Raw genomic sequence first — 24,874 nt, forward strand, 5'->3', positions numbered from 1 at the left:
TCTCTGAGGAATACAATGGAGTATAAATAAATATAAACATACGTACTCACTGACCTCCCACCTGCCCACACACACACGTGCATACATAGAAGATTTAGTCCAAGGCATCTTTTACATTCTATGATTCGACAAAGGGGCCAACTCTTCTAGCCTGAAGATGGTCCTATATTCTAGGACCTTATATCCTTATATCTAGGACCTTTCAGATCCTTGCCAAGGTTGATTCCAACACATGCATATTCATGGCAGAGGGAGACTAATATCAACTGATCTTCAGTAGGGAAAAGCTAAGCAGATTAAAGGAGGAAGAAAAGTGATATGTTTAGCACTTAGAAGGTAGGGGGTGAGGGACTTGAGGCTTTCAAATATTTCTCATTTCATCCTCAACACTCTCTGTACAGAGAGCATACCTGTGTGGATGGTAAGATCCTGCCCACCACCAAGTAGCTACTGAGCACTTGAATCCAGTTCTTCTGACTCCAAGTTCACTTCCCTTCCAACCACACCACAGTTGAAGGCCACCAGACAGAAAAGATTCACCATGGACCTGGGATGAATTTGATCTGGGAAGTAGTTTATGTTCTAGTGTTCAAATCCCGGATCCTTCTACTACTAACTCCGAGACTGCAAAGTTTTGGGATCCTGTTCTCACATACTGCAGTCTCCCTTTCAGAAGGCAAAAAGGCATTTAGTTAGGGTCAAGTTTCTGGTCTACAGCGGCTACGTTATTTAGCCATAATTGCTTTTTAACGAGCTTATATACCTGTTGACTTGAATAAATTGCAGGTTTTGCCCCACTCAGCAAATTGCCTTCATCATCAACTGGTTCCTGCTGGGGAAGCAGCACAGATCTCAAAGTCAGGCTGGCCCGGTTTGAATCCCAGCCCGTGCTATGGTGCCCAGTTTCCACGGGATGTGCCCAACCCACCCCCTGCCCCACAGCCCTGGAAAATGGCAGGAGCCGAATGCATCCTGGCTTCTTTCCATACGAAGAGAATCACAGCGACAATGACTTGTCCCTTAAGGATAGCAGCATCACTGTTCACTGAGTCTCCATCCACAAGGTGACTGGGATGACCTTCAAGGCATAATGTGAAAGAGGCGTCCATTCTAAAGAGTTATCCAAGGCCCCCCTTCAAGAATCTGTCCCTGAGCACAGTCCGCTTTGGGGTCTTGGTGTCACTGAACCTCATGATCGACGGCCTTGCACGCCCTTCTTTTGCGTCTTTACTGCCCCTGTTCCCTAACTGCTCCATTTTGCTGGCCTCGGCCACGGGGCTTCCCTGGTGGGCACTTGGGCTCAACAGGTAGAAAGGACCCAGGTCAACATCAGGTATGGTTCGTGGTTACTGCCTAGTGGTTACGCTCAGGGCTCTAAACCCCTGGAGCCTGCAGTCCTCAGGCCATAACGCACCCTCCCTGGCTGATACTCTGTTGGCTACTATGGGATGGACCACGGACAGGGAGGTCCTGGAGAACCGGCTGGGAAGAGAGGCCCCAGTGGGTTCTGGCTATGGCTGAGGGCGGGGTGGGGGTGGCGAAGCAGAGGAGGAAGATGAAAAGTAACGCAAGCAAAAAAGAAAGAAATGAGGTCTCACTGGTTTCACTGAGAGGATTTTGAAAGGTGCAATAGAAAAGCATAGGCAAGTGGAATTCAACCAGCAAAAACCAGAAGGAAAAAGAAGGGAACGTCCATCACTGCCCCCCAACTGTTACTCAGAGCTCCGCCTCGTTTATAGCTCCTTTATCTTATACAACCCCCTGATGTAAGATGACGCCCATTTTGAGGAAACTGGAGCACAGAGAAGTACTTGGCCCACATCCTAACAAGCAGGTCTATGTGACTTTCAAGCCAGTACTGTCATTCGACATCAGTATTGCCCTGCAGATGTACCTGAGAAACAAACAGAAGACACAAATTTCGACTTGATCAGATGTCTTTGGAGGTGACACATAACCTACCCCTACCTCTACCTTGTCAGAGACACAAACACATTCACACGTGACACACAAATTGAAGAATTATAATCAATTCGGAAGTACAGTTTTATTTTTGAGTCCTTTAGCCCAGCAAGTATGGGCTCCCAGATACAGATCCCACAGTAACTTGGGTTGTTTCTCTCGGGCTGGGCGCCTTGCTTCAGATAGTTTCAATTTGGAAGCATAGAGAGGGACTGTTAGCCACTGGGCATGGACACGTGGCCTCGAGGCTGGGCTGGGTGCTCCACCCTGGGTGTCAGCTCCCTGATGAGTTCACACGAACCTGCCTCGGTGGCCTCTGCACTGGGGCTGCTTTTTCTTCCGTTAGATCAGGAATTCAGGCAAAGGCTGACCCAGGCGCGATGATCTCGGTAAAGCACGGCTCTGTGCAGTCAGTGTGAGATCAGTGCTTGCTTCTTAAATTCAAAAACAAAATCTCGCTTTCCACTTCCACATCTAAGTTCAAATGGGGCGAGGAGTGTGCAAGTTTCCTGAGAGCCACTGAAAAGAATCAGACGTCTCAGGATTGGAAGGGCTTTGCCATCCTCTTTCCAGACACTCATGCATACTCAGAGACAACACGAAGAGACGCACACTCACACCCGCTCAGTCAGAATCCTGAGTCTGCACAGGATCGACAGGCAGATCCTGCAGGAGGAGGCTCTTTACTAAAGATCAATCGCTTATTATTTATCCATTGGCGCACAGGCGGAACACCTATAGTCTGCGGGCTTCTGTGCGAGGTGCTGCAGGTGTAAGCAAAGCGAGGCTGAGCTGGGCCCTCGAGAAGCCTACAGACAACCAGAGACTACGCAGGTGGCCTGCCAGGCCTACCCGTCACCTCCCCTGCCCTGCTCTCGACTCCAGGGGCCTGATCTGCTCCCAACACATTCCAGGGCTCCTGGGCTCTTGGGCTTCTGGTTGGCTTCAGCTGACAGGATGTTGGGAAGGCAGCTGGGGGAAGAACACGTAAGGAGGGGGCTGCTCCCCTCCTCTCCAGGCTCCTGTCTGAGGGCCGTCACACACTGCCTCTCTGGCTTCTGCTTCCCACAGGCATCCCCTCCCCAGAGGAGGCATCCCCTCCCTCGTCCCTTCAGCCCTTCAGAGGAGGCTGGGGTACCCCACCGTGGCTTGTGGTTTCCCGACCCGTCGCCCACACGTCTCAGACGAGTCCTTTATTAAACTCTGCTTAAATTATCCTATTTCGAGTGTGCCATCTGCTTCCTGCTGGGACCTGACTGATCCACGGAGGCAGAGTAAACAGAGAATTGCAGTATATGCAGAGCAGTACTGGGGTCTAACTGCGTAGGTTGTGCATCCCGGCTCCATCACTTACTATCTGTTAGCTCTTTAATCTTCGGTTTCCACCTGTGAAAAATGGGGTTCATACTAGTGCCTATTTCACAGCGCGTGGGTTGTGCATCCCGGCTCCATCACTTACTATCTCTTTAATCTTCGGTTTCTACCTCTGAAAAATGGGGTTCATACTAGTGCCTATTTCACAGGGCAGCCACGAGGATCAAATGAGATAACACGATCAGGTTGCCTAGCTCGGTGTCTGGCACTTCATCAGCGCTGACGGACACCTTTAGTTCGCTGTGCAGTCCCTTCAACGTATTGAGTGCCCAATATGCATCTGTTGAATGACTGAGTGCTCTGGGGACATGGAGAAGGGACAGGGCAATGGTAAAGAGAGGATCGGGAAGGACCGCCCGGAGGAGGTGATTCTGAGAGGGCCTCCTGGAGCAGGAGTTCACCAGCCCGATGGCTGGCAAAGGGCGTTCCAGGCAGAGGGAACGGCAGGTTCAAGTGGGTGGGGGCCTGACACACGCATCAGATGTGGGGCGATGCAAACAGAGTAAAGGACCTGCGCTGGGAGAGGTGAGAGCGGAGGCCAGAGAGGGAGGCGGGGGCCGTCGAGGATGACACGTCACAAAACCGGTCTTTGCCCTGAAAGCGAGGGGAGCTTCTAAGCTGGCAGTGCCTATGGACGGGTTTGATGCTGAGAGCGTTCAATCAGGCTGCGATGTTGGCCCTGGCCTGGGCACAACACAAGCACACAGTAGGTGCTTTGCATGCCTATACCACACAGTGAGATCCTCCCCTCCCGACGATACACACGCCAACACATAGCACGCCATGATCCAGGCAACTCTCCAGTCCCAGATCTTCCTTCATGTCCCTCACTGGCTCTCATTAATATTATGTCCCACTGTGGGATAATAAAAAAAATTATTTGGTCTTTGTCCCTGGTTCCTGGCACAGCACTCCTAACAACCTAACATCCTCGGAATGCTGAGAGTGTCTTTTATGGGCTAGTAAGATGATTCCCAGGTAGGGGGCTAAATCCCTTCAGGACAGTGACCAGAAAGGCCTCCAGGGAGGGGAGGGGACTGGAGTTCAGTCACCAGTGGCCAATGATTTAATCAACCGGGCCTCCATAGAACCCCTAAACTGTGGGGATGACCACAGCAACGCACGGGGAGGGCGGGAGCCCCGAGGGGGCAGGCAGGCTCTGTGCACGCTCACTAACACCTGGCCGTTCCCGAGTTGTAGGCTTTATAATAAACTGGGATTCATGAGCAAAGTGTTTCCTGAGTTCAGTGAGTCATTCGAACAAATTACTGAACCTGAGAGGGGGGTGTGGAAACCTCTACTTCACAGCCCGTCAATCAGAAGTAGCCTCTGGGACCTGCTACTGGCCCCTGAGGTGGGGCCAGTCTCGTGGGACTGAGCCTCTTGCCTAAGGGGTCCGTGACAAATCTGAGTAGTTAGTGTCAGAATTGAAAGGATCGTCGGACAGCAGTTGGTGTCCAGAACGTTGGAACCTTGCGTGAGGTCAGAAGCGGTGTAAGAAGAAAGACATTACACCTGTGAACACTCGACTCGATGGCATGTGCTGGACGCGCCCTCCCTCCTTCTGGCTGTGGGACACTCCCAGGCCCCCCTGCCAGGCCGACAGAGGAGCACGGCACTCATCTGGGCAGCTGTGTCCTCACTGACTCAGCTGCTGATTCAACTGTCCCTCTGGGTGTGGCAGCTGGAGACACTTGGGAACCGCCAGACCCCATGTGTGGAACAGTGGCCTTGCTCCTTGTCCTCTGGCTCAAAGGTCCAGAGATTGGGGCTGACTAGCTAGGAAGCCTGTCCCCGTGCGTGCCACACCCACACCTTTCCCAGCGGTGTGCTGAAGAGGTGATCCCAATCCTTCTCCTTCTTCTACTGAGCACCTGTGGGTCTCAGGCTGGGTTCCCCCAGAAGCAGAGCCTGAGACAAACATTTAAGGAAATGATCGCAGGTAGACAGGTGGGAAAAGAGGCGGGAAAGGAAGGAAGGCCATACAGGTGCATTAAAGAGCAGGTACCACTGAGGGCGCCGGGCCAGTCCTATTGGGGACCTCTGGGAGGGGCTATAGAACACGCCTCAGTCGTGTACCTACGGGGCACGGGGGCCACAGCTCTTATTCCCCAGCCTCGTCCCCCACTGGCTGAGGGCTGCTCCCGGGGCGCTCCCGGCACTACGCCCTGACCCACATGCAGCCAAGCTGGCAGAGAAAACCCTGGGAGGAGCAGTCGTGGGTGCTGAGCACATGGAACATGGGTGAAGGGGACTCCGGTGGAGCACCAACACTGTGCCTAAAGATCCCACGCCAGGAAGAGAGCCACCAACACAACGAGATGTGGCGAGTCCTCAAGGAGGGACACAGACAAGTCAAAAGGCAGGTGAAAGCAATGGCTGAAGGCCCTTCTAGGGCAGTGCTGGCCAGCAGAAATATAATACAATGGGCCAGTTTTCAATTTTCAGTCGCCATGTTAAAAAAAAGTAGAAAGAAACAGGTGAAATTTGTTTTAAAAATAAATGTCATTTTACCCAAGATATTTGAAATACTATCATCTTGACATAGAAAAATTATTAATGACACAGTTGATAATGTTTTTTTCAATACAAAGTCTTTGAAAACTGGCATATTTTACACTACTAGGGCATCTTAATTCAGACCAGAAGCATTCCGAATCAGTAGCCACATGTACCTGGTGGCCGCCATACTGGACAGCACAGTGTTTGAGCACCAATGAGGACAGACAAGGAATCACACTGATGGCCCCAGGGCACGTAGAATGAAATCTAAGCCCCTGCCACAGTCTCAAGGCCTTACCGGACCTGGCCCCTGACCTCACTTCCTCCTTTCTTCCCACAGCGTGGCCTTGCCCCTTGCCATTCCTGGAGCGGGCCACCTTTGCACCTCTTCATGTGCTGTTCCCCTGGCATGGGATGCCCTTCACTCAGACCTCTTCACGCTCCCTTCCTGCCTGTCAGCCTCACGTCACACTCCACAGGGCCCTCCTCCCACCCTGCTCTCGATCCCATGTTCTCTCATTCCCTTTATTTATTTTTTTTAAATTATATACCATCGAAACAGTTTTTTCATTAATTATTACAGTGGTTCCCCCCTTATCCAGAGTTTTGCTTCCCACAATTTAAGTGACCCGCAGCCGACTGTGGTCCGAAACTATGAAATGGTAGATTCCTGAAATAAAGAACTTACGAGCTAGGAATTGTGCACCATTCTGAGCACCTCACTTCCTCTCATCACCCAGGCACTGCCTCGTCTCGCACCCTCGCAAGAAGGGGGAGTATAGTATATTAAGATGTTTCGAGAGAGAGACCACATTCACGTCGCTTTTATTGCAGCATATTGTTATAATTGTTCTATTTTATTAGTTATTGTTGTTAATCTCTTACTGTGCCCAATTTATAAATTAAACTGTATCATAGCTGTGTATGCATAGGAAAAAACAGTATATATAAGATTAGGTACTGTCTACAGTTTCAGGGATCCACTAAGGGGTCTTAGAGCACATCCCCTGCAGGTAAGAGGGGACAGTGTATTTACTGATTTTACTGTCTTTCCCACTATCTGCTGAATCCCCAGCTCCTAGAGCAATGCCTGGAAAAAGAAGAGGTGCTTAATAAATATTTGTTGAATAAATGAATGAACAAATAACTGCTCGGATGGAGAAGAAACAAAGCAGACGGGAAGAATCAAACTAGTTCTGACGCGGGTACTGTGATTTCTTCTCTTTTGTGTTCCCCGTGCACAGTGCCACCACCCCAGAGATGCTTGTTCCAAAATGGAAAAGCAATTACTGACAGGGGAAAGGGATTGGGGTGGGCAGTGGTGGCAGCCACGTTAGCCAGGGAGGGCTTCCTGGAAGAGCCGGGCCTTGGAGACTGAATGGGAGGGTGCTGGGGGGAACGGCAAAGGCAAAGGTGCAGAGGCACGGAAGCATGTCCTGTGTCGGCGACACACGTTAATCGCCACCCTTTCTGCTAGCGTCCCCCTCTCACAAAACAAGGGTTTGCAAGGCTCTTTCTTCATTCAATCTCCCTCTGGAAATAACATCCCATCCTCAGTCTGGTCGCCACTCCGTTCTTGCCCGACCTGGCAGGCAGGCTGCTAGCATCCCAGACCTCTGCCCCAAGGGGCTCCCCAAGCTCCAGCCACTTGGAGGAGCGCTTCCTGGCTGGTAGCACGTGCCTGCCGCCAGTGAGCCCGAGACCCTCGTCTAATCCGTCCGTGCCTTTACACTGGACGAAAGCCAGGAGGCTGTGAACCTTGAACCACTGGGACCAGCAAGGGGAGAAAAGCATCCTGAGAATCAAGCCAGCTGAGAGGAAGGCAGGGCCAAGAGGACCTACTACGCACCAGGCATTGTGCTAAGTGCTTTCACCAACTGGTTTGTGTAATCCTCACTGCAGGAGGAAACTGAGGCGGTCAGGGGCTTGCCCACGGTCACAGAGCAGGGCAGTGTTAGACATGTGAGTCTCCTAGTGGTTACATACATAGAACTGTAACTGATGAAGGGACCGAGTCCTGATGACCCCGGTGGCATCCCTGGATCCAGCAGTGCCTGAAGCGAGCTCTAGTCTTAGACCGTTTTTCCTGGTCCACTGCTTGCCACTGAAAGGTGCCCAGCCGATACAGATCAGTAGTTCTCCAGAGATGTGAAAGGGCTTGCCCAATTTCCCCATCGCTCTGTGCACCACAGAAGGACCGAGGTCTCCTGGGTCCCCTCCAGGACTGGCCACCTGCCCTTCTTACAGATCACAGTGAAGACTGCCCTTCATGCACAGGTCACGCTTCTCTATACTCTCATCTGAGCCCCTGGGAAGGGGGAGCCACAGTCCTCTAAGATTACATGTGCTAATTAATGATGAGGTAAGTCAACGTCCCATCATGCTTCCTCCAGGTCCTACCAGGGGCTTGATCACCAAATAAGATAAAGGCAATCCAAGACCGATCGAAGTCTCAAAGCAGATAGGATACTCTCAGGGGAAATGGAATGACTGCAAGTCACCAGCAGGCAAGGTCTGCTCACACCGAAAGAAACACACAAACCGCCTTCCCCTCTGCACAGGCAGACTCGCCCGGGGGACGGGCGATGACAGCTTTTCAGATGCAACGTCAAAGCCGTCAGCGTCCCTCTGCAACGTACGATCTGGCCTGCAGACAAGCACTCACTCTGTGTCATCATAGTCACCCTCCCTCTCCTGCTACTCAGAGAACCCCACTGCTGGGCAGAGGCGGAAGAACACGGAGTCAAAGGCATGGGCCCCGGAGAGGTGTCTGTTACCATCTGGGGAACTTGGGCAAGTCATGCTCTCGCTTGTCTCATCCCTCAGTGGCTCCCCATTGCCTGGTCATTCGAATGAACGACAAATATTTACTGAGTGCCTGCTAGGCACTAGGCACTGTTCTAGAAGCTACAGATAGTGGTGAGCAAGACCGAGATGGTCCCCACCCTCGTGGGAGTTATAATCTAGTGAGAAAGACAGCGGCTGACACGGATAAAAGCAAGATGTCCTCTGTCTCTGTCTCTGTCTGTCTGTCTCTCTTTCTGTCTCTCTCTTTCTCTTACACACACACACACACACACACACACACACACACACACACACAACACGGAGAGTTGCATGAGGTTCTCAGGAGACACACGGTCAGGAAGCTGGTAGAATTGGGAGGAGGTATCAGGGAAGGCTTCCTGGGGGAAGAGCCCTTCGAGTGAGACTTGGATGAGTAAAAGTTAACCCGGAAAAAGAATCATGGAGGTGGGAGTCGAGAGTGTTCCCTCCAAGGGGCAGCATGTGGGACGGCCTCAGGAATGGAGAGGCTAGATTTCTTTAAGGAACCAGGAGAACTCAAGTCTGGCTGGAATGTCGGCAAGGAGAGGTGAGTGATGGGGACGCAGTAAAGAAGTAGAGGTCAGAGAGAGAGAGAGAGAGAGAAGGAGAGAGAGAGAGAGAGAGACAGAGACAGAGACAGAGACAGAGCCAGAGAGACAGAGAGAGATAGACAGAGAGAGAGAGAGAGAGAGAAGGAGAGAGAGAGAGAGTGTATGTGTGTGTATGGGAGGTGGGAGGGTGGCTAACAATGGTCTGAGGACAAGGAAGCCAGCGACAGGGGCCTCCCCAGTGCTTGCCTGGGAAGCAATGACTGACTTGCTTCTGGATCAGCCTCTTCCCCGCATCCAACTGCTGCCTTTGCCAGGCAGGTGCTGCTCTGATGAAAAAGGTGCAGGACCTGGGGGCTGCTGTGCCCGACCCCAGGGGCAGAGACCCAGGCCCACATTTCAGAGTAGGCTGGAGGTCAAAAGCAGGGGCTTGGGGTCCACATTCTGGCTTTGACCCAATGGGATGGGCTGAACGAAGATGCTCGGAGCAGCGGACAGGAAACATGAAGCTGACTTTGATCGCACACAAATGTGGGTGGGAGGGATCCCAGAGGTGAGCCAGATGCTGCTGCTGATGGAGGGGTGCTCGAGGTGCATTTCACAGAGCCGCAGTGGAACAGACACCACCCCAAGGAAGTCGACTGGGACTTGAGTCGCTGGCGCTCCCCGCCTCCAGTCACTTGGTTGGTGGAGCAGGCACTGTGTTTTTGCCTCGCCAGCACCCAGAGCCTTTCCTCTGGTGCCTGCACTCCAAGTCCCCACTGGGAAAGCTCCCCTTTCCAGCTCTCGGTCCTGTGGTCCCACAGCGCTGACCTTCCACCCCTCCTCTGGCTCCGAATAGTCAGGGCATGTGGGTCTATCCTGTCAGAACCCCTTGCCTACAGCAATCGGGACCCACGATCCAAGTTGCACCAATGGGAATCAGTTCAGAGATTTTGCAAGAAATTCCAGGAAGAAGAGCTCTCTATCTCCTGGGGCCGTTAGACTGGAGTTGGAGGACAGGTGCTTCTAGAAGCCACGACACAGAGAACCTGAGAATAAAGCTAGCGTGGGGGGACGCACTGCTGAGATGAGGCAGCGGGAGAGGGAGCCAGTGCTGAGGCAGAAAGGAAGAGACCAAATCTGCGAATCCAATCACTCCTGGGGTCAGGTTTGGCCCCCGTCCCGACCACCGACCCCTCTGCTACGTGAGCAAGGCAACCCCCCGATTGCTGAAGCCAGCCTGAGCTGGTTTTCTATCACCCAAAGCTAAAACTGTGCGGGCACACACGAGAACATACTTCCTCGTGCTCTGATCCATGGCTCGGAGCCCCTGCCAGCCCCCACCTCAAACCTGGTGAAGGGGAGAATGGCATGGGGGCGGGGGTCATGAGACAATTCAGACAGCAGCCTCGGCCAGCACGCCTGCCATAGGCCTGAGCACAGAGCCTTGCGCACGGCACGCGCACCGTCACTTGTAGATTTACCAGTGAAAACTCCATTTCCAGCCTCCCCTCTCACCAGATTTGCACAGTTTGGCAACTTCTGACAACCGCCTCTCTCCCTGGAGAAGCAGCTAGAAGCAGGTCTGCGGCTCGGGAATCTAACAATTATCTTGCGGCTGATGAAGAAGCAGAGGCAGCGAAGAGCTGAAGAGCCGGGCGGGGCTCGCTGCAGCCAGTCTAGCTAACGACCCGTCTGCAGGGACTCCGTAAACCTGTTTTCAGTCCCGCCGCCCAGCCCCAAACCCGCAGCCTACACTCGAGCTTGGCAAGGCCTTCCTCACGTTGCAAGCGACGCCATTTCGGTCGTGGTTATCAATTCTCAGGAAAACCTGTGTAGTTGCTTTTGAGCACCAAACTCCAAACATCTGCAGAGAAGCCCTTTCAGGAGCTTGGGGCCCTGTGGAAACCCGCACGTCTCATTCCTCTTGGTGTTTTAACAGAGAAAACTGCTCTCTCCTCGACTCTGTAAAATGCATTAGCTCACCGTTTCCATTTGAAACCCAAATCAAATCAGCTTTAACGCGGATCGGGTACCCGAGGCTGCTGCTTCCCCTGCGATTGATGATCTTTGTCAGTCCTAACATTTTGGACGACCCAGCAAAGGGAAACGAGAAAACAGAGACCAAGGTCTATGGAAAAGCCCAGGTCTCATCCGATTTTTTCTTCTTCCTCTTTTTTGATTGAGATAACATTGGTTAATAATCGTACATAAGTTTCAGGTGTACGACATTCTAATTTGATACTCGCATGCACTGTAGTGTGCTCAGCACTGAAAGCCTTGTTCCATCCATCGTCACACATTTACCCTGGCTTTACCCATTAGGCCTCTCCTGGCTCCCCTTCCCCTCCGGTAACCACCAATCTGTTGTCTGTATCTATGCGTTTTTCTTTTGTTTTGCTGACTTGTTTCCATTCAATTTTCCATCACCCGTATACACATATGAGGGCCCGCCTTGCCTGTGGAAGGATTCTACAAGTAAGCGGATGCTCGCTGTCAACTCAGCAGGGGCCACTGATTCGATTTCAACTCTAATATGTATTTACCGAACATCTACTACGTGCCCGGCTCTAGGCCAGGCACTGGGCTAACATCTGTAGGCAAGCAGCCATCACCACCGCCCCCTGGGGGCTTGTGGTCCGGTGGGGGTGGCACACAGGCACAAGTCAACACACAAATAATTCCACATTATTACAAATGCTAGGAGGAAGACATCCAGAAAGAATGAGGTGGTGAGGAAAAGTCTATCTGAGAAAAGTGCATTTAAGCTGAGACTCCAGGACAAGAGTTGTCACTCTTGTGAAGAGCAGAGGGTTAAGGGACAGGAGGTGCAAGAACCCCGCAGGCAGAGAAAGACAGGAGGCAGAGCCCAGAGACAGGCCAGCATGTGCTGAGCGTGAGAACGGGAAGAGGAAATGGGGTCGGCCGGCGAGGATGCAGCGGCTGGACCATGCTGGCCATAGTGAGGAATTTGGACTTGATTCCGAGTAACATGGGCAGGGGGCGCTGGAGCCACTGGTGGGTTTTAAGCAGAGGCACAGCATCTCATTAGGGAGAAGTGGGGAGAAAAATCCATGTTGGATGCATTAAGTTTGAGGTGCCAGCTAGACTTCTGAATAGAGATAGTAATTAGGCATTTGGGATAATCAAGTCTGGATCTCAGAGGATAGGCTGGAGATATAATTTGGATGTAGTCGGCACACAGATGGTCTTCAAAAGCATTGGAGGTTGGTTGGGATGGGGGTGACCTACTGAGACGGAGAAAGGTGGGCAGAGTCACAAGAAAAACAGGGTTTTGAGACAGAGGGAGCGGTCGGTTGGGTCAAATGCCTTCCGGAAGCCGAGCTGATTGTAGAATAAGTCTGAAGTTTTGAGATTTGGGGGTGGCGTGGAGGAGGGCTTATCTTGACAGGCTGTCCTTACAGCCCAGGGAAGATGAAAGAACATAGGCGGTAAAAGTGGAAATTCTGCTCTGGCTATTTGGCAGCACTGTGGCCTTAGACAACTTTCCAAACCTCCACGAGCTTGTCTTTACGATAGAAACAACAACGATACCTGACTGCTGGCCTCTGGAATTATGAGACGATAAATTTCTATTAAGCCACCGAGCTTGGGGTACTTTGTCACTGCAGCCCTTGGGGACAAATACGATATTGTCTAATCTTTTAGCTCCATCAGGACAGAAGCTATGTTTTGTACATCTTGGTATCCCAGAAGCCGACACGGTCCCTTGTACAGAGTCAGTGTCCAGACAGTGTCAGGTGAGTGAGCAAGTGAAAAAATAAAGTGTCAACTCAGTAGGAGGAGAAACCATGTCTTTTATCTCTACTAAGAGACTGGAGCAAATTAGGTGCTTGAGAAATACTTGTAGAATTAATTTTTTAAATGAATGGATGATAAGCTCAGGAAGACTTTGTGATGAGTTTTAGTCATCTACTTCCCCAGGATTCGGTGTAGGGCATGGCATGCAGTATCGTTTGATGAATTTGGAAGGAAGGAAGGAGGGAAGGAAAGGAGGAGGGAAGGAAAGAAGGAAGGAAGGAAGGAAGGGAGGGAGGGAGGCAGGGAAAATGAAGGGAGAGAGGGAGGGAGAGAAGGAAATAAGACCAGGATCACAGTTTCCCAATTCTCAGTCTAGGGAGAAACTTTCTTCTTTTATGTATCTAATTGAGGAATGGCCGATACTCTGGAATAACCAGTTGAAGTTTAAAAAGCCCCAATCATATCGAAAGGGCTTAGATATCAGCGTTTTTCTAAAACACACTTCTTTTCCTTTAACATCCAGAAGGTTTTCCAACCCTTCCAACAATGTCAGAAATGCGGCTCAGAGTTGAGAGGTCAGCGCTTCTGTGTTCGGCTCAAGGGACACATTTCCTGTCCGTGTGCAGCATTCATTCCTGACCCCTGTCCTGCGGCCAAAAAGGGACATCAGCTGTGCTCAGGGAAATTCAATTTGGGCTGACAGCTGGCAACATGATAATGACAGGGCATCTGCCATGACCTTTGGAAAGGCAAAGGCAGGGGGAGCAGTCACAGAGGTTTCTCCTGGCCTTGGTCTAGGAGGGGCCGAGGTTTAGGTCAGTTAGTTTCTACGTACAGAGAAGAACCTTGAAAATAAGGCCAACTGATTCCTACTGCGGGCTCAGAATCCAATGCAGCTTCCATTTGCTGTCCCTCTGCCGTGCTGGTGGCATTTCGAGTGAAAAAAAGGAAACATCTTTATTCCCCTGGACTTCAGCGTTCCCAGAAGTGAAAACCGCATCATTGTGGGGAGTGATTTCATGCATTCATTCATTCATTCATTCATTCATACATTTATTTTAATAATCCAGCAAAGTAAGAGGTCCCTGGACTAGTATCTTGATAACCGTAGCCAGTCTCTGCTCCTGTGGGTGTCCCTTCTTGTCTACTGAACTCTAGGCTCCGACACCTGTCTGCTCCATGGGTACCAGCTGGAGGTCAGTATCTGTCGCAGTGACAGACAAGGAAAAGCAAAGCCGACCTGACCCCTTCTCAGTGCTGGTGAGCGGCGAACGGAGCGAACTGCTTGATATTTTTTGATGTAGCCCGTATGTGATCTGTCAGTTTACCTACTGATGTTGCAACTCCTCCCTATTGAAAGGGATGGACGTCCTTGCTATCTGTGTGACCGGCTTTACATGCCACTCCTGTGGCCCCAGGGCCTCCCGCACTGAGCCTCACCCAGCGGCTGTCAATCTATATGATATTTACGTCTTATCTTTTAGGTAAGAAAGGCACACAGGTCTATCTTCTTTAAGCCAATGTTCTTTTAGATTTTACTTCATTCATCACACAACCTCACCCTAAATAATGCACTGAGTTATTGCAATTCAAATGCATATCACTGAAAAAAGACACCTGCAAAACTAATGGCACCTTTGTGTTGGACTCTTGATTGAAAGAACAAAACAAACTATGACTTCGGGTAACCCTGTAATCATCAAACTATGAAAATAAGCGGGCAAACTCGTTTGTCTTGGAAGGTGGTAACAGACCCCTATCACCTCATGTCTAGGTCACATGAAAGCCTCTCAGGCCAGCCTCCCTGCCCCCAACCCCTCACCTCCCCACCTATTCTGGATACTTTTGCTTGTCTAATCATCCTTAAAAATTACTTTTATCCTAAAATTCAGAATAATTACCATGCTCTATGGCCTACTCTACGGAAGACACCCTATCGTACACCTTCATTTCTGATCTGCACAAAAAAACCTGAAACAAACATCAGCCCCCTTTCACGGATAAGGAAAGGAAAGATATACAGAAGGTTAGTGACCTGCCTGAGGTCGGACAGAAAGTTGGTGGTAGAGCCCGGATTCAACCAACCCCTTCCAGCACCCCAACTCCTTCCGCCAGGCAGCTTCTGGGAAATGCCAGCCACAGCAGGTCGACTCTGTGTCAGTCACCCCAGCGACCTTAAAATTCTCAAACGCTATGCGTTTCCTCTGCCTAGTTTTCATGGCTCTTCCTGTCCAGTCTAATTTTGCACCATCCTCTGACCAACACAAACCCTCCCCCACTGAGGTCGGACCGCTTAGACTCCTTCATAGGCCCCTGTACCAGGCCTCAGTATTTCCAGCTGCAAAGCGGGGCAAATCGGGCTTCTACCAAGAGGCAATATGGCATAAAAGAAATAGCCAGGAGACCTGGAATCAGGAAATATTCGCTTTGAATCCAGCTGGGCAAGTTCTTTATCTGTAAAATGAATGTAGTAATTCTTACCAGGTGGGATGGTTGGATGGATTGAAGGAAATAATACTTCTAAAGAACCACTCGGTGAAAATAGCACCTATTACTGTTGGCGATGTCCTTGTTGTTGCTATTTCTGACTATATTCTGGTACCATCACCCGCCACCCCTCCTTCGGTGTAAAGGAAACAGGTCATGTGATAGGAAACACTTTGAAAAGCCCACAGCTCTACAAATGCCAGTGATCTGTTCTCCACTGGTGCTCACTCACACCCACAGTCAGATTCGAGCGCTTGTGTTGAGTCAAATTGTGCATTTTAACCCCCCCTCCCCCGACGAGGATCCCTCCACATTTCTCGACCTGGGCTATCTGGACAAGACGGGCTACAGACACTCACCGATTCCATAGTGAATCTCTCGACGAAAAACTGGAGAGCCTGGAGGCTGAAGATCTCATGTCTCAGCCGTCACATCAGAAAATTACCTGGATGGGGGGCAGAAAGGTGACAAGAGTCATTCAGTGGCACTGAGCAGAAGACACTGTCCCAGACCAACACGTGACTTCACTTGGAGGCCAGCTCCCTCGCCAGGAATGTTCTTACTCCGCAGGGTGGCTGTCTGGGCATGTGAAGGGTTATGGCCGCAAGCCACGGCTTCAGCCATCCGCTTCGGGGCTGCTATCTCGCCGCTGAATCTGTGCGAGGCTCGGGAATCCTCTGGCATTCTATTTCTAGCTCTCTGTTGGAGAGCAATTTACAAGTCATTAACTTCCCTAGACCTTGGCTCCTAAACACGAAATTAAAGCGTGCTGACAGGTGCAACAGACAGACAGACAGACAGACAGACAGACGGACGGACACCTACAGCTGTGCGCCCACGGGAAAGAGAACCTGCCCCAGAAAAGAGGCAGATACAGATGAAGATACATTTTCCAGGCCAGCCCTCCCGAACTTGAGAGCGGATTGTAATTAATTCATGCATATCAAAGCTTAATTAATTGCTGAGTGCACGGAGTGCAGAAAGTCTGAAATAAAAGGTATTACATAAGGGAACAGCTTCAATATTTGTGGAATGGAGGAGAAATAGAGGTGGGACTGTGAAAACAAGATGAGCCAAGGGACATGCCTGGTCCTTCCCCAGTGACCCCTAGCCCAGAGTGGCAATGCTATCTGGGGTCAGGACCGGAGGGGCACTCTTGGTCCGCCATCTCCTTCATGTCACCCGACGTCCTGAGGATCTCTCAACCTATCTCTCTCCATCCCCCCTGACACAGTCCCGGACCAAGCTTCCATCACTGTCACCCGGGCCACCGCAACTGCTTTCTAAACTGGTCTCCCCTTGTCACCTTTTCTTCCTCTGAAATCTAGTCCCCCACCTTTAAGCTAGAATAATTTGTTTCCCTTTTTTTTAAATGTTTTATTATGAAGAAATATTTTTATAGACATAAAAATAGAGAAAAGGATCATGAACCCTATGTCTTTACCCCCCGCCCCAATCACCATCAATTCATAATCAATGCTACCTCATCCACATCTTAATTCTTCCCCTCCCGATGTTAACATTTCAAAGCAAATTCCAGGCATCTTATGATCTTAGTCATAAATAGTATAGCATGTATCTCTAAGATAAGGTCTTTTAAAAATATAACACCAAAAAACAGAATTCCTCGATTTACCATATGCCCAATGTTCAAATTTCTAATAGTTTCATAAATATATATATATATATTGCTTTTAAAAATCTAGATCCAAATTAGGTCCACATCTTACAACTGGCTAATATACAGAATGAGATGTTTAAAACACAAACTTGTTTGTTTCATCCTCTACTTCTCCATCCCCAGCTTAATGTTTTTTGGTGGCTTCTTAGTGCTTTAGGATAAAAACCCAAATCATTTAACATGGTCTGGCTCTTGCCCACCTCTCTTACCTCTTCTTGTCCACCCAGGCTCAGCCATGTGAGCTTCTTTGAAACTCTGGAACTTGGCATGGTCCTTCTGCCCCAGGACCTTTGCCCATGCTGTTCCCTCTGCCTTGGACGGCTTCCTCGCTCACCATCTTTGCCTAGTTAACGCCGTACTTCCTCAAACCTTACTTCCTTAGGGAAATTCTTCCTGAATCTCCAGATTAGACCACGGTATTTATCTGAGTTTTTAATTACACATTCATTAACGTAAATGTTGATTAACATAATTGATTTGAGTTCATTGTAAGCTTTGTGGGTACTAAGACTGTGTTTGGATTTGCTTGTTGGTGTTCACCAGCACCAACCATGCAGTGCCCACCACAATAGTAATAAATATTTGTCACATATGCGATTGAACCATTTCTTTCAAACTCAGATGCCAATAGTGACTGACTGAATCTTTCTGAAGTCTGAATCACGCATTTAGATTAGATGGGACATAGACAAATTGACATTCCTATCCTAAAGTTCGTACGGAAATGTGATGGGCTCAGGAAAGCCAAAACCATCTTGGAAAAAGGACAGTGCTGGAGAACTCACATTTCCCAACTTCCAAGTCTACTACAAAGAGACAGGAATCAAGACGGTGTGGCACCGCCAGAAGAAGAAAGAGATGCTCTTCCTCGGAACCACAGAGCGTGGTCTTCCTGTAGCAGCTGCTCCTTGGTTCCGTTACTCAGTACACGTCTGTGAAAAACAAGGCCCTTTTCTTGCATAAATAATCGATGCTTCTCTCAGCTCACTCCTCACCTGGCCTTCTTTCACTCAAGCTCAGACAGTCTGTGTATAAGCTGGATCACGACTCCTAATTCTTCACGCTCAGCCTGAATTGGAATGACACATCCCTGACCTTTGTCATGTGCAGCATTTCCCACTATGGCGGGGGGTGGTCATCTCCTGGTCTCACTCCATTCTGGGCTGGACCATTGACTTGTTTAGCCAATAAGATGTGGATGGAAGTGACAAAGTACATCTCCCAAGTCCCTCCCTCTTGCACTCCTGTAATGGGCCATGAGGGAAGTGTGTCTCCCCAGCCCTCATCGGTTGCTACCTTTCAGTCTGAAATGAACCCCAGACTGATGGATGGCACGTGAGGTGGATCCAAACCCAATCAGAAGTCCAGCCTGAGCCAGCACAGACCAACTTAGATTGGCCAAACCACAGCTGACCCGCAGACCCATGAGCACAAAAATAAATATCTGCTGTCAAGCAAGCCACTGTAATCCTGAGGTTTTTGTTATGTGGCAAAAACATACTGATACGCATGGGAACAGTACTGATGGACACCAATGAGTATCAAAACAGGTTGGAAAAAAATGAGAGCCTTGCACTCAGACAGCATAGGTGCGATGACAAATGACAGAGCTACTTCGTGCAGAGTATCCAGCTACTTGGTCCCTATTTGACCCTCGCGACAACACTACAACGTAGATTTTGGGCCAGTTTTACAGATGAAAAAAATCAAGTCTCAGAGAACTGTTGTAACGTGTCCGAGAGAGCGTGTAGCAGAACTGGGACTCCAACCCGGGTCGGATGATTGAGAAACTCCAAGCCAGGCTTTCCCTCTATAAAAGGGTCTTGCAGATGCTCAGAGACAGCTGTCACGTGAGTCCCTGGACCACCAACCCACCTCCACCCTTGTTCCACTTCCTTTCATGGGTCTTCACCAGAGGCTTCCAGGCTAGAGTGGAAAGGCCACTGGGCTTAAAGTCAAACATCCTGAGTTCGACCCAGCTCTGCCCCTAAGCAGAGCCTCGACCTGCTTGGTGAGCTTCTTTGGTTCCCAGGTCCCTTGGTCTGTGAAATGAGGCTGCTAATCTTAGCCTGGCCTACGTCACGAGACTGGCGTGAACCTCCAGAGATGGTGTGTGAAAGCTGTGTGAGGCGTGACAGCAAAGTCAGTTCACATCCTGCTCCCTCCACTGTGAACCCACTCAAATTAGGTTAGCATCTACGTGTACGTCGGTACCTCACCCACGCTGCTTCGGGACCCATTTATGCTTTGAAACGGATTCTTCTTCAGAAATAGACAACTTCTTTCCAGTTATGAAAGGAATCCGAGTCCATCATGAAAAAATATTAAGGCATGAAAACTAAAATCTTTTATTATCCCAATACCTGGACATAAATAGGATTTTAAGGCTATTTCCTTTCTGTGGCCGGTTTTTGTAAGAGTGAAACAAATAATGCATTTCGATTAACATGATTTCCTTAAAACCAGGGAACTACCAGGAACTAAAAAAATTCTATTGCACATCCAGTCATTCAACCATTCATTCAAGAAATGTTTGTTTTGTACCTATCACGTGGCAGGGACTGTTCGAGATGCCTGAAGACAGAACCAAGAACCAAAAGATGGTTCACGATCTTGAGGAACACACAGTCATCCATTCATTTTTTTTTTTTTTTAATTCAACAAATATGGAACAGTTGCAATATGCTGGGCACTTACTAAGAATAGTGACAGCAGCTTTCCTAGATCCTGTACTCTAACCGTTTGGCTTCTTATTAGAAGTTGGCCTTCAGAACAAATGCACCTGGTTTAGAACTCAGATTATGGCTCTGGCGAATTATTTATCTTTTTTCCCTCATCTTTAAAACTGGGATAATTAAAGTACTTACCCCATAAAGTCACTGTGAGGATTAGTAAGGTGATGTAATTAAAGCTCTGAGCAAAATGCTTGGTTCCCACTACTCAATGAATAAATGGTAACTAGTGATGGTTGTGGTGATATTGTCTCATCTGATCTGCACAACCATCCCACGAGAAGCTGAAACTCAGAGAGGTTAGGGAGCCTTTCCGAGGTCATGCAGGTCACCACTTAGGAGCCTGGAGTGCAATCCCACCAGGGACCATCTGCAAGTGGAGAACACATCTCAGTATTGTGCCCCTGGGGGTTAGGAAACCGGGGCGTTAATGCACCAAGGCCCATGCCTCACTGGCCGAGCACAGCCAGAGGATGGTCTCAGACAGAGATGGGTAGGGAACACGGTGTCCATAAATAAGTGCTCCATAAACACGTCGGAGGAGCGAGTGAACGTGTGAGATCAACCCCTGTGCTTTTCTCTACAACCTCTCATTTCCCGCTGCCACCAGCGATGAAAGATTTAGAGTGTCTGCCTGCGAGAGTGAACCAAAATTCATTCCCATCAAGCATCGCATTTTTTATCCACCCACGTTCCTGCTTTTCCATTGAAATTCTCTTCTGTGACTTCGTGACTTACGGTATGTCAGTCAGGACAGTAATTCCTGTGTGCCAGGCAGGAATAAGAGACATAAATCATTTGGTATACGATTTTTCCAATCCAGTCTTTACTGTCAATCCCCAAATAGGTGTTGAGTTTTATTCAACAGAAGTGACTTCACGGATGCTGAGATGCGCATCCTTTTATAGAGGATGTTATGAACTCTTGAGTCATCTGCAGCTGGCTACAGCTTGGGCAATTTCTTTTTCCCCATAACATCACAGCAAACACTCTTCCTATTTACTGATGTGATTCTCTCCTGTTCTATGGAAGCTGTGCTTAGAAAATCAGGGAACCTAAAGAAGATAACTCAACATATATTTATGCCCATCTTCCTTTTATCTATTAGAAGCCTAACTTGTCGAGTCCTACTTGAAATTTCCCCTCTTCCAGGAAGTTTCCTCCAACCTTCCCAGCCCAATCATCTATCCATCTCTGAACTCCTACAGTACTACTAATAGTAATAATAACAACAATAACACTAGTGACCCCTTACTGAGCACTCCTATGTGCCAGACCCTTTCTAGGCACATCCACCAGCTCATTCAATCCTCGCCATAACCCTGTAAGAAACTTTGATTGTCTGAATCTTACAGATAAGTAAGCTGAGGCTCACTTATCAAGTGATGCAGCATTTCCAAGACACACAGCTAGTTGGTGGCGGCAGATTCAGGATTCAAGCTTGGAATGGCTTGACTTCACAGTTCAGGGATTTACTGACTATGCTAAGCAAGGCAGCATGGGGTAGGGTGGAATACATCCTGTTCTGTGTTACTTTCCGATTGTGTCAAACAGGTAAGTCAAACCTCTCCTGAGATAATTCTTGAATGGTGAGTCCTGACACGGTCTGAGCTGGTCATGGTGATTTCGTACCAATTACTAGGTCTCTCAGTTTCCATATCCACTTGCGAGCAATGAGTCCTCATCCTTACCTGTCCCGAGGAGCCCCCAGTTATGCACCTGTGGCCTCTGGCCAGGTAACTCTGGACTCTTGCCATGTCTCCTAATTCCTCTAGCCCCTGCCCATCAGCGAGTGTTTGGGATAGGCAGCTGCTACTGACTCTACCCACCCAAGGATGACCCAATTAAGGTGTGATACAGAAGGGAGCAGACGAGACCCTACAGAGGTCCACCTCGAGAAAGCCAAGAAAGACTGAGGTGGTCTGCCTAATAATGCCTATGCCTCTGTCCCCCTGCCTCGCTCACTGGTTAAAATCACAATGAAAGATGGCTTAGGTGTCCCCTCTGCAAAGAAGAGGTCATCGTGAAGAACCCACAATCAGAAACATCAGAGCCTCGGTCTTGTTGGATGAATAATTCACGATGGCTGTGACCCAGTTCCCGGGGTGCTACACACAGGCCCAGCAGTGAGGAGGTGAAGTCGAGAAGGCTGAGCTGACAGTCCGGTGGGGGTGGCGGGGGCAGGTTTAGAAACAACAGGCAGGATGCATTCTCTCTCCTAAGTGATCTAATCTGGGTGTGAATGTGATGTCACAGGACCCACCTCAAACATTTAGTAAGTGCCGACTGTATGCTACTTCCCATCAGCTAGAGCATTCCGTACTGAGAAGCTTCTGTTGGGGAAACGCATCCATTCATCCATTCATTTACTGAAAAATCTTTGTTAAGTTAAATGTCAAGGATATAATGATGATTAGCAAAGCAGACATGGGCTCTGCTTAGAGCCCTTGTTTCAGAGAATCAGACCTTAATCAAATAACCTCACGGGTTATTTGAGAAATGAGAAATGAGAAAGAGGCAACGTGCCAGATGCCACAGGAACCTCCACGCCACAGGGGAGTAAATCCAAAGCATTTTAAAAAGTTGCATCCTGAGGATTTTATGAATCTTAAAATAAGTGAATCTTTGACCCAAGAAGACAACAACCAAGTAACCTTCAGAGCCCTGCGCCAGAGGCTGGAGAGGCTCACTCACTAGCCACCCCACCCGCTCCTCAAGCCAGCAGAGGCAGGCTTAACTCAGTCTGCGTCACCACAAAATTACACGTTTCCTTCCGGGTCCCCTGGGAAGGAGTGCACGTGTGGGATGTGGAATCTGCGGGTGCCTAGGGTCTGCTGTGCTGCCGACCGCTTTAACAGCGTGACCGAGGTCCTTTCAAGCAATGGCGTGTTTACTCCCAGTAAGCCCGCTGAGCGCAGAGCCACCTGTGTGGCTGCCCACTGTGCCCTCCACGGAGAAGGGGGCAGCGGGCAGCCTGGTGCTGGGACAATTTCCCAAGCAATGGAAAGAGGCGAGCCTTCGGAGCAGGAGGGCTTCGTCCACACGCCAGCTCTCCCACCCCACTGCTGTGTGATCTCGGGCAATGCACTTTGCTTCTCTGAGCCTGTGTCTTCTAGAACAACGGGGAAGGCAGCAGGCTGTGACGGTGCTTACGCACACGGCCTTGATGCTCACAAGTCCACCGAAGGCCAAGTACACACTACTAAAGTAACACCGGAGACTTTTCACCCAAGGGCCGGCTCTCGGCCACCAAGGGACAGGCTGGAAGTGCCAGGGACCGCCGGATAAGGATTTGAGAAGTGCTAGCACAAAGCAGAGGTATGGTAGACAACTGCCACCACTGTGACGACACACAACTAGAGAGGACATCAGCAGCTCACGGTCCCGACTCGGCAGCTTCTCAGCAAAGCCAGCATCAGGGATGTAGTTCCCGTAGCTGGGCATCATGATTTTGTCCCCTGGCCACTGCCCTGGGGACAGTCAATGAGGATTTGACTGTTGCCTGAAAGTCACCTTCAGGAGCAGCACCTCAGTGTCCCAGCCTCCACCCTGCCCGAGGCAAAAGGAACCAGGATGGAAAGGGCTTTGCATGGAAAGGTGTTCACCCCACTGCAGGAAGCCATCATTGCTGAGTGTCCACTGGGCAGACACAAGCCCTGTGTGGTCACCAGCCACTCTGCCACCTTCGACTGCACTGACTCTTCACCCAGCCCCAAGTAGTAGGAAGCAAAGCTGTCATTATGAACCCCATTTTTCAGAGGAGACAACAGCTCTGGTAGAATAAATAATAATTGAAAAAGATAAATATAGCTAGCATACGTAGCATGTTCCCTGTGTGTACCAGACACTACACAGCGATAATTTCTTTAACCCCTCTAACAACCCTAGGAGACAGGTATTATTATTGTCCCATTTTACAGAGAGGAAAAGTGAGGCTGTACAGGATGAGCTCGTAAGTGAAACCTAGATCTGACTCTAGAAGGCTCTCCTTTCCTTTAAATCCTATCAGACTTTCAGAGCAGCGGCAGCCTCAGGAAAGTCTCTGCTGTATGGACTTCTCCCCTAATGCTAGAACTAAAAAAAGACCTGTGACAAGCTAGCAAGACCAGCCTCGCCACTCAAGCTCACTCCAATCTCCCTGAAGTGGGCCCAACAGGTACCACCCACCCGGCAACCCAATTTGACAACACTCTTTGTAATCACATTATCTTTCCGTTCAGTGACAGCCATATTTTTACATCTTACCATTCCTGAAACACAATGTGTCTTACTATCACTGAAATTTAATGTGGCAGACCTTCTGTTTTCGCCTCCAACGCTGTGACAATGTCAAGAATGCATACTGCGATCACAGGCATCTCAGAATCAAAGGGAAAAAAGTATATCTCAGAAATGTTCCAATCTCATCTAGTTAAAGCTCAGGGTCCTTAGAAGACTGAGAAATTAGAAGCCTAAGTCATCTTCAGACCCACCCAAAGGATCCTTCGAAGCGCACCTGCCCCTGGACGAAGTGTCACCGCACAGTCTCCCACCCATCTGCTGCTCAGACATCCAGGCTTGGAAGCCATGCGTATTTGTACTTCTGATAAGAAAAGGAATGGAGTTCTTCACTTGTCAGTAGACAGACAAGATCTAACGAATGCCTATTATATTATGAAACTGCGAAGTAAATATATGACTCTATCTCCTATTTTGCCATTCATTCATTCATTCATTCATCCCCACAATGGTTCAACAGTTGCCATTAGGTGCCACTCCGAGCTGGGCACCTTCCTCCACCGTGAGGCAGAAAAGTCAATCAATAGCTGCTGGTACCCACAAAAACGAACTTTGGACAAAGCACGGAAAGAATATGGAAGACAGGACACGGGGTGGCTTCGTGGGGAACTGGTAGCAGCGTCAGGGTTTGAGGGGTGAATGGGGTGATACCAGACAGAAAAGACAAGCAGAGGGACTTCTGGGTACACAGAACAGCAGATTCAAAGCCACAGCCTGCATAAGAGTTTTCATGGGGGAAA

The 24,874-nt window shown here is 49.5% G+C and overlaps 1 protein-coding gene across 2 annotated transcripts in view; it reads right to left on the bottom strand.

Moving 5' to 3' along the window:
* ASAP1 (ArfGAP with SH3 domain, ankyrin repeat and PH domain 1) overlaps positions 1-15,894 on the bottom strand; it is a 259,462-nt gene extending 243,568 nt beyond the window's left edge. The window contains exon 1 of one of the 2 annotated variants that reach the window (XM_015590261.2): positions 15,803-15,894. In XM_015590261.2, coding sequence (XP_015445747.1) covers positions 15,803-15,811 — 9 coding nt within the window. In that variant the 5' untranslated portion in view covers positions 15,812-15,894. The remainder of the gene's footprint in view (positions 1-15,802) is intronic. The other variant, XM_015590262.2, reaches the window with a different exon arrangement.
* Positions 15,895-24,874: the final 8,980 nt, after the last annotated feature.

This window comes from Pteropus alecto, unplaced genomic scaffold, assembly GCF_000325575.1.
Source record: "Pteropus alecto unplaced genomic scaffold, ASM32557v1 scaffold105, whole genome shotgun sequence".
Taxonomy (NCBI): Eukaryota; Metazoa; Chordata; class Mammalia; order Chiroptera; family Pteropodidae; genus Pteropus; species Pteropus alecto.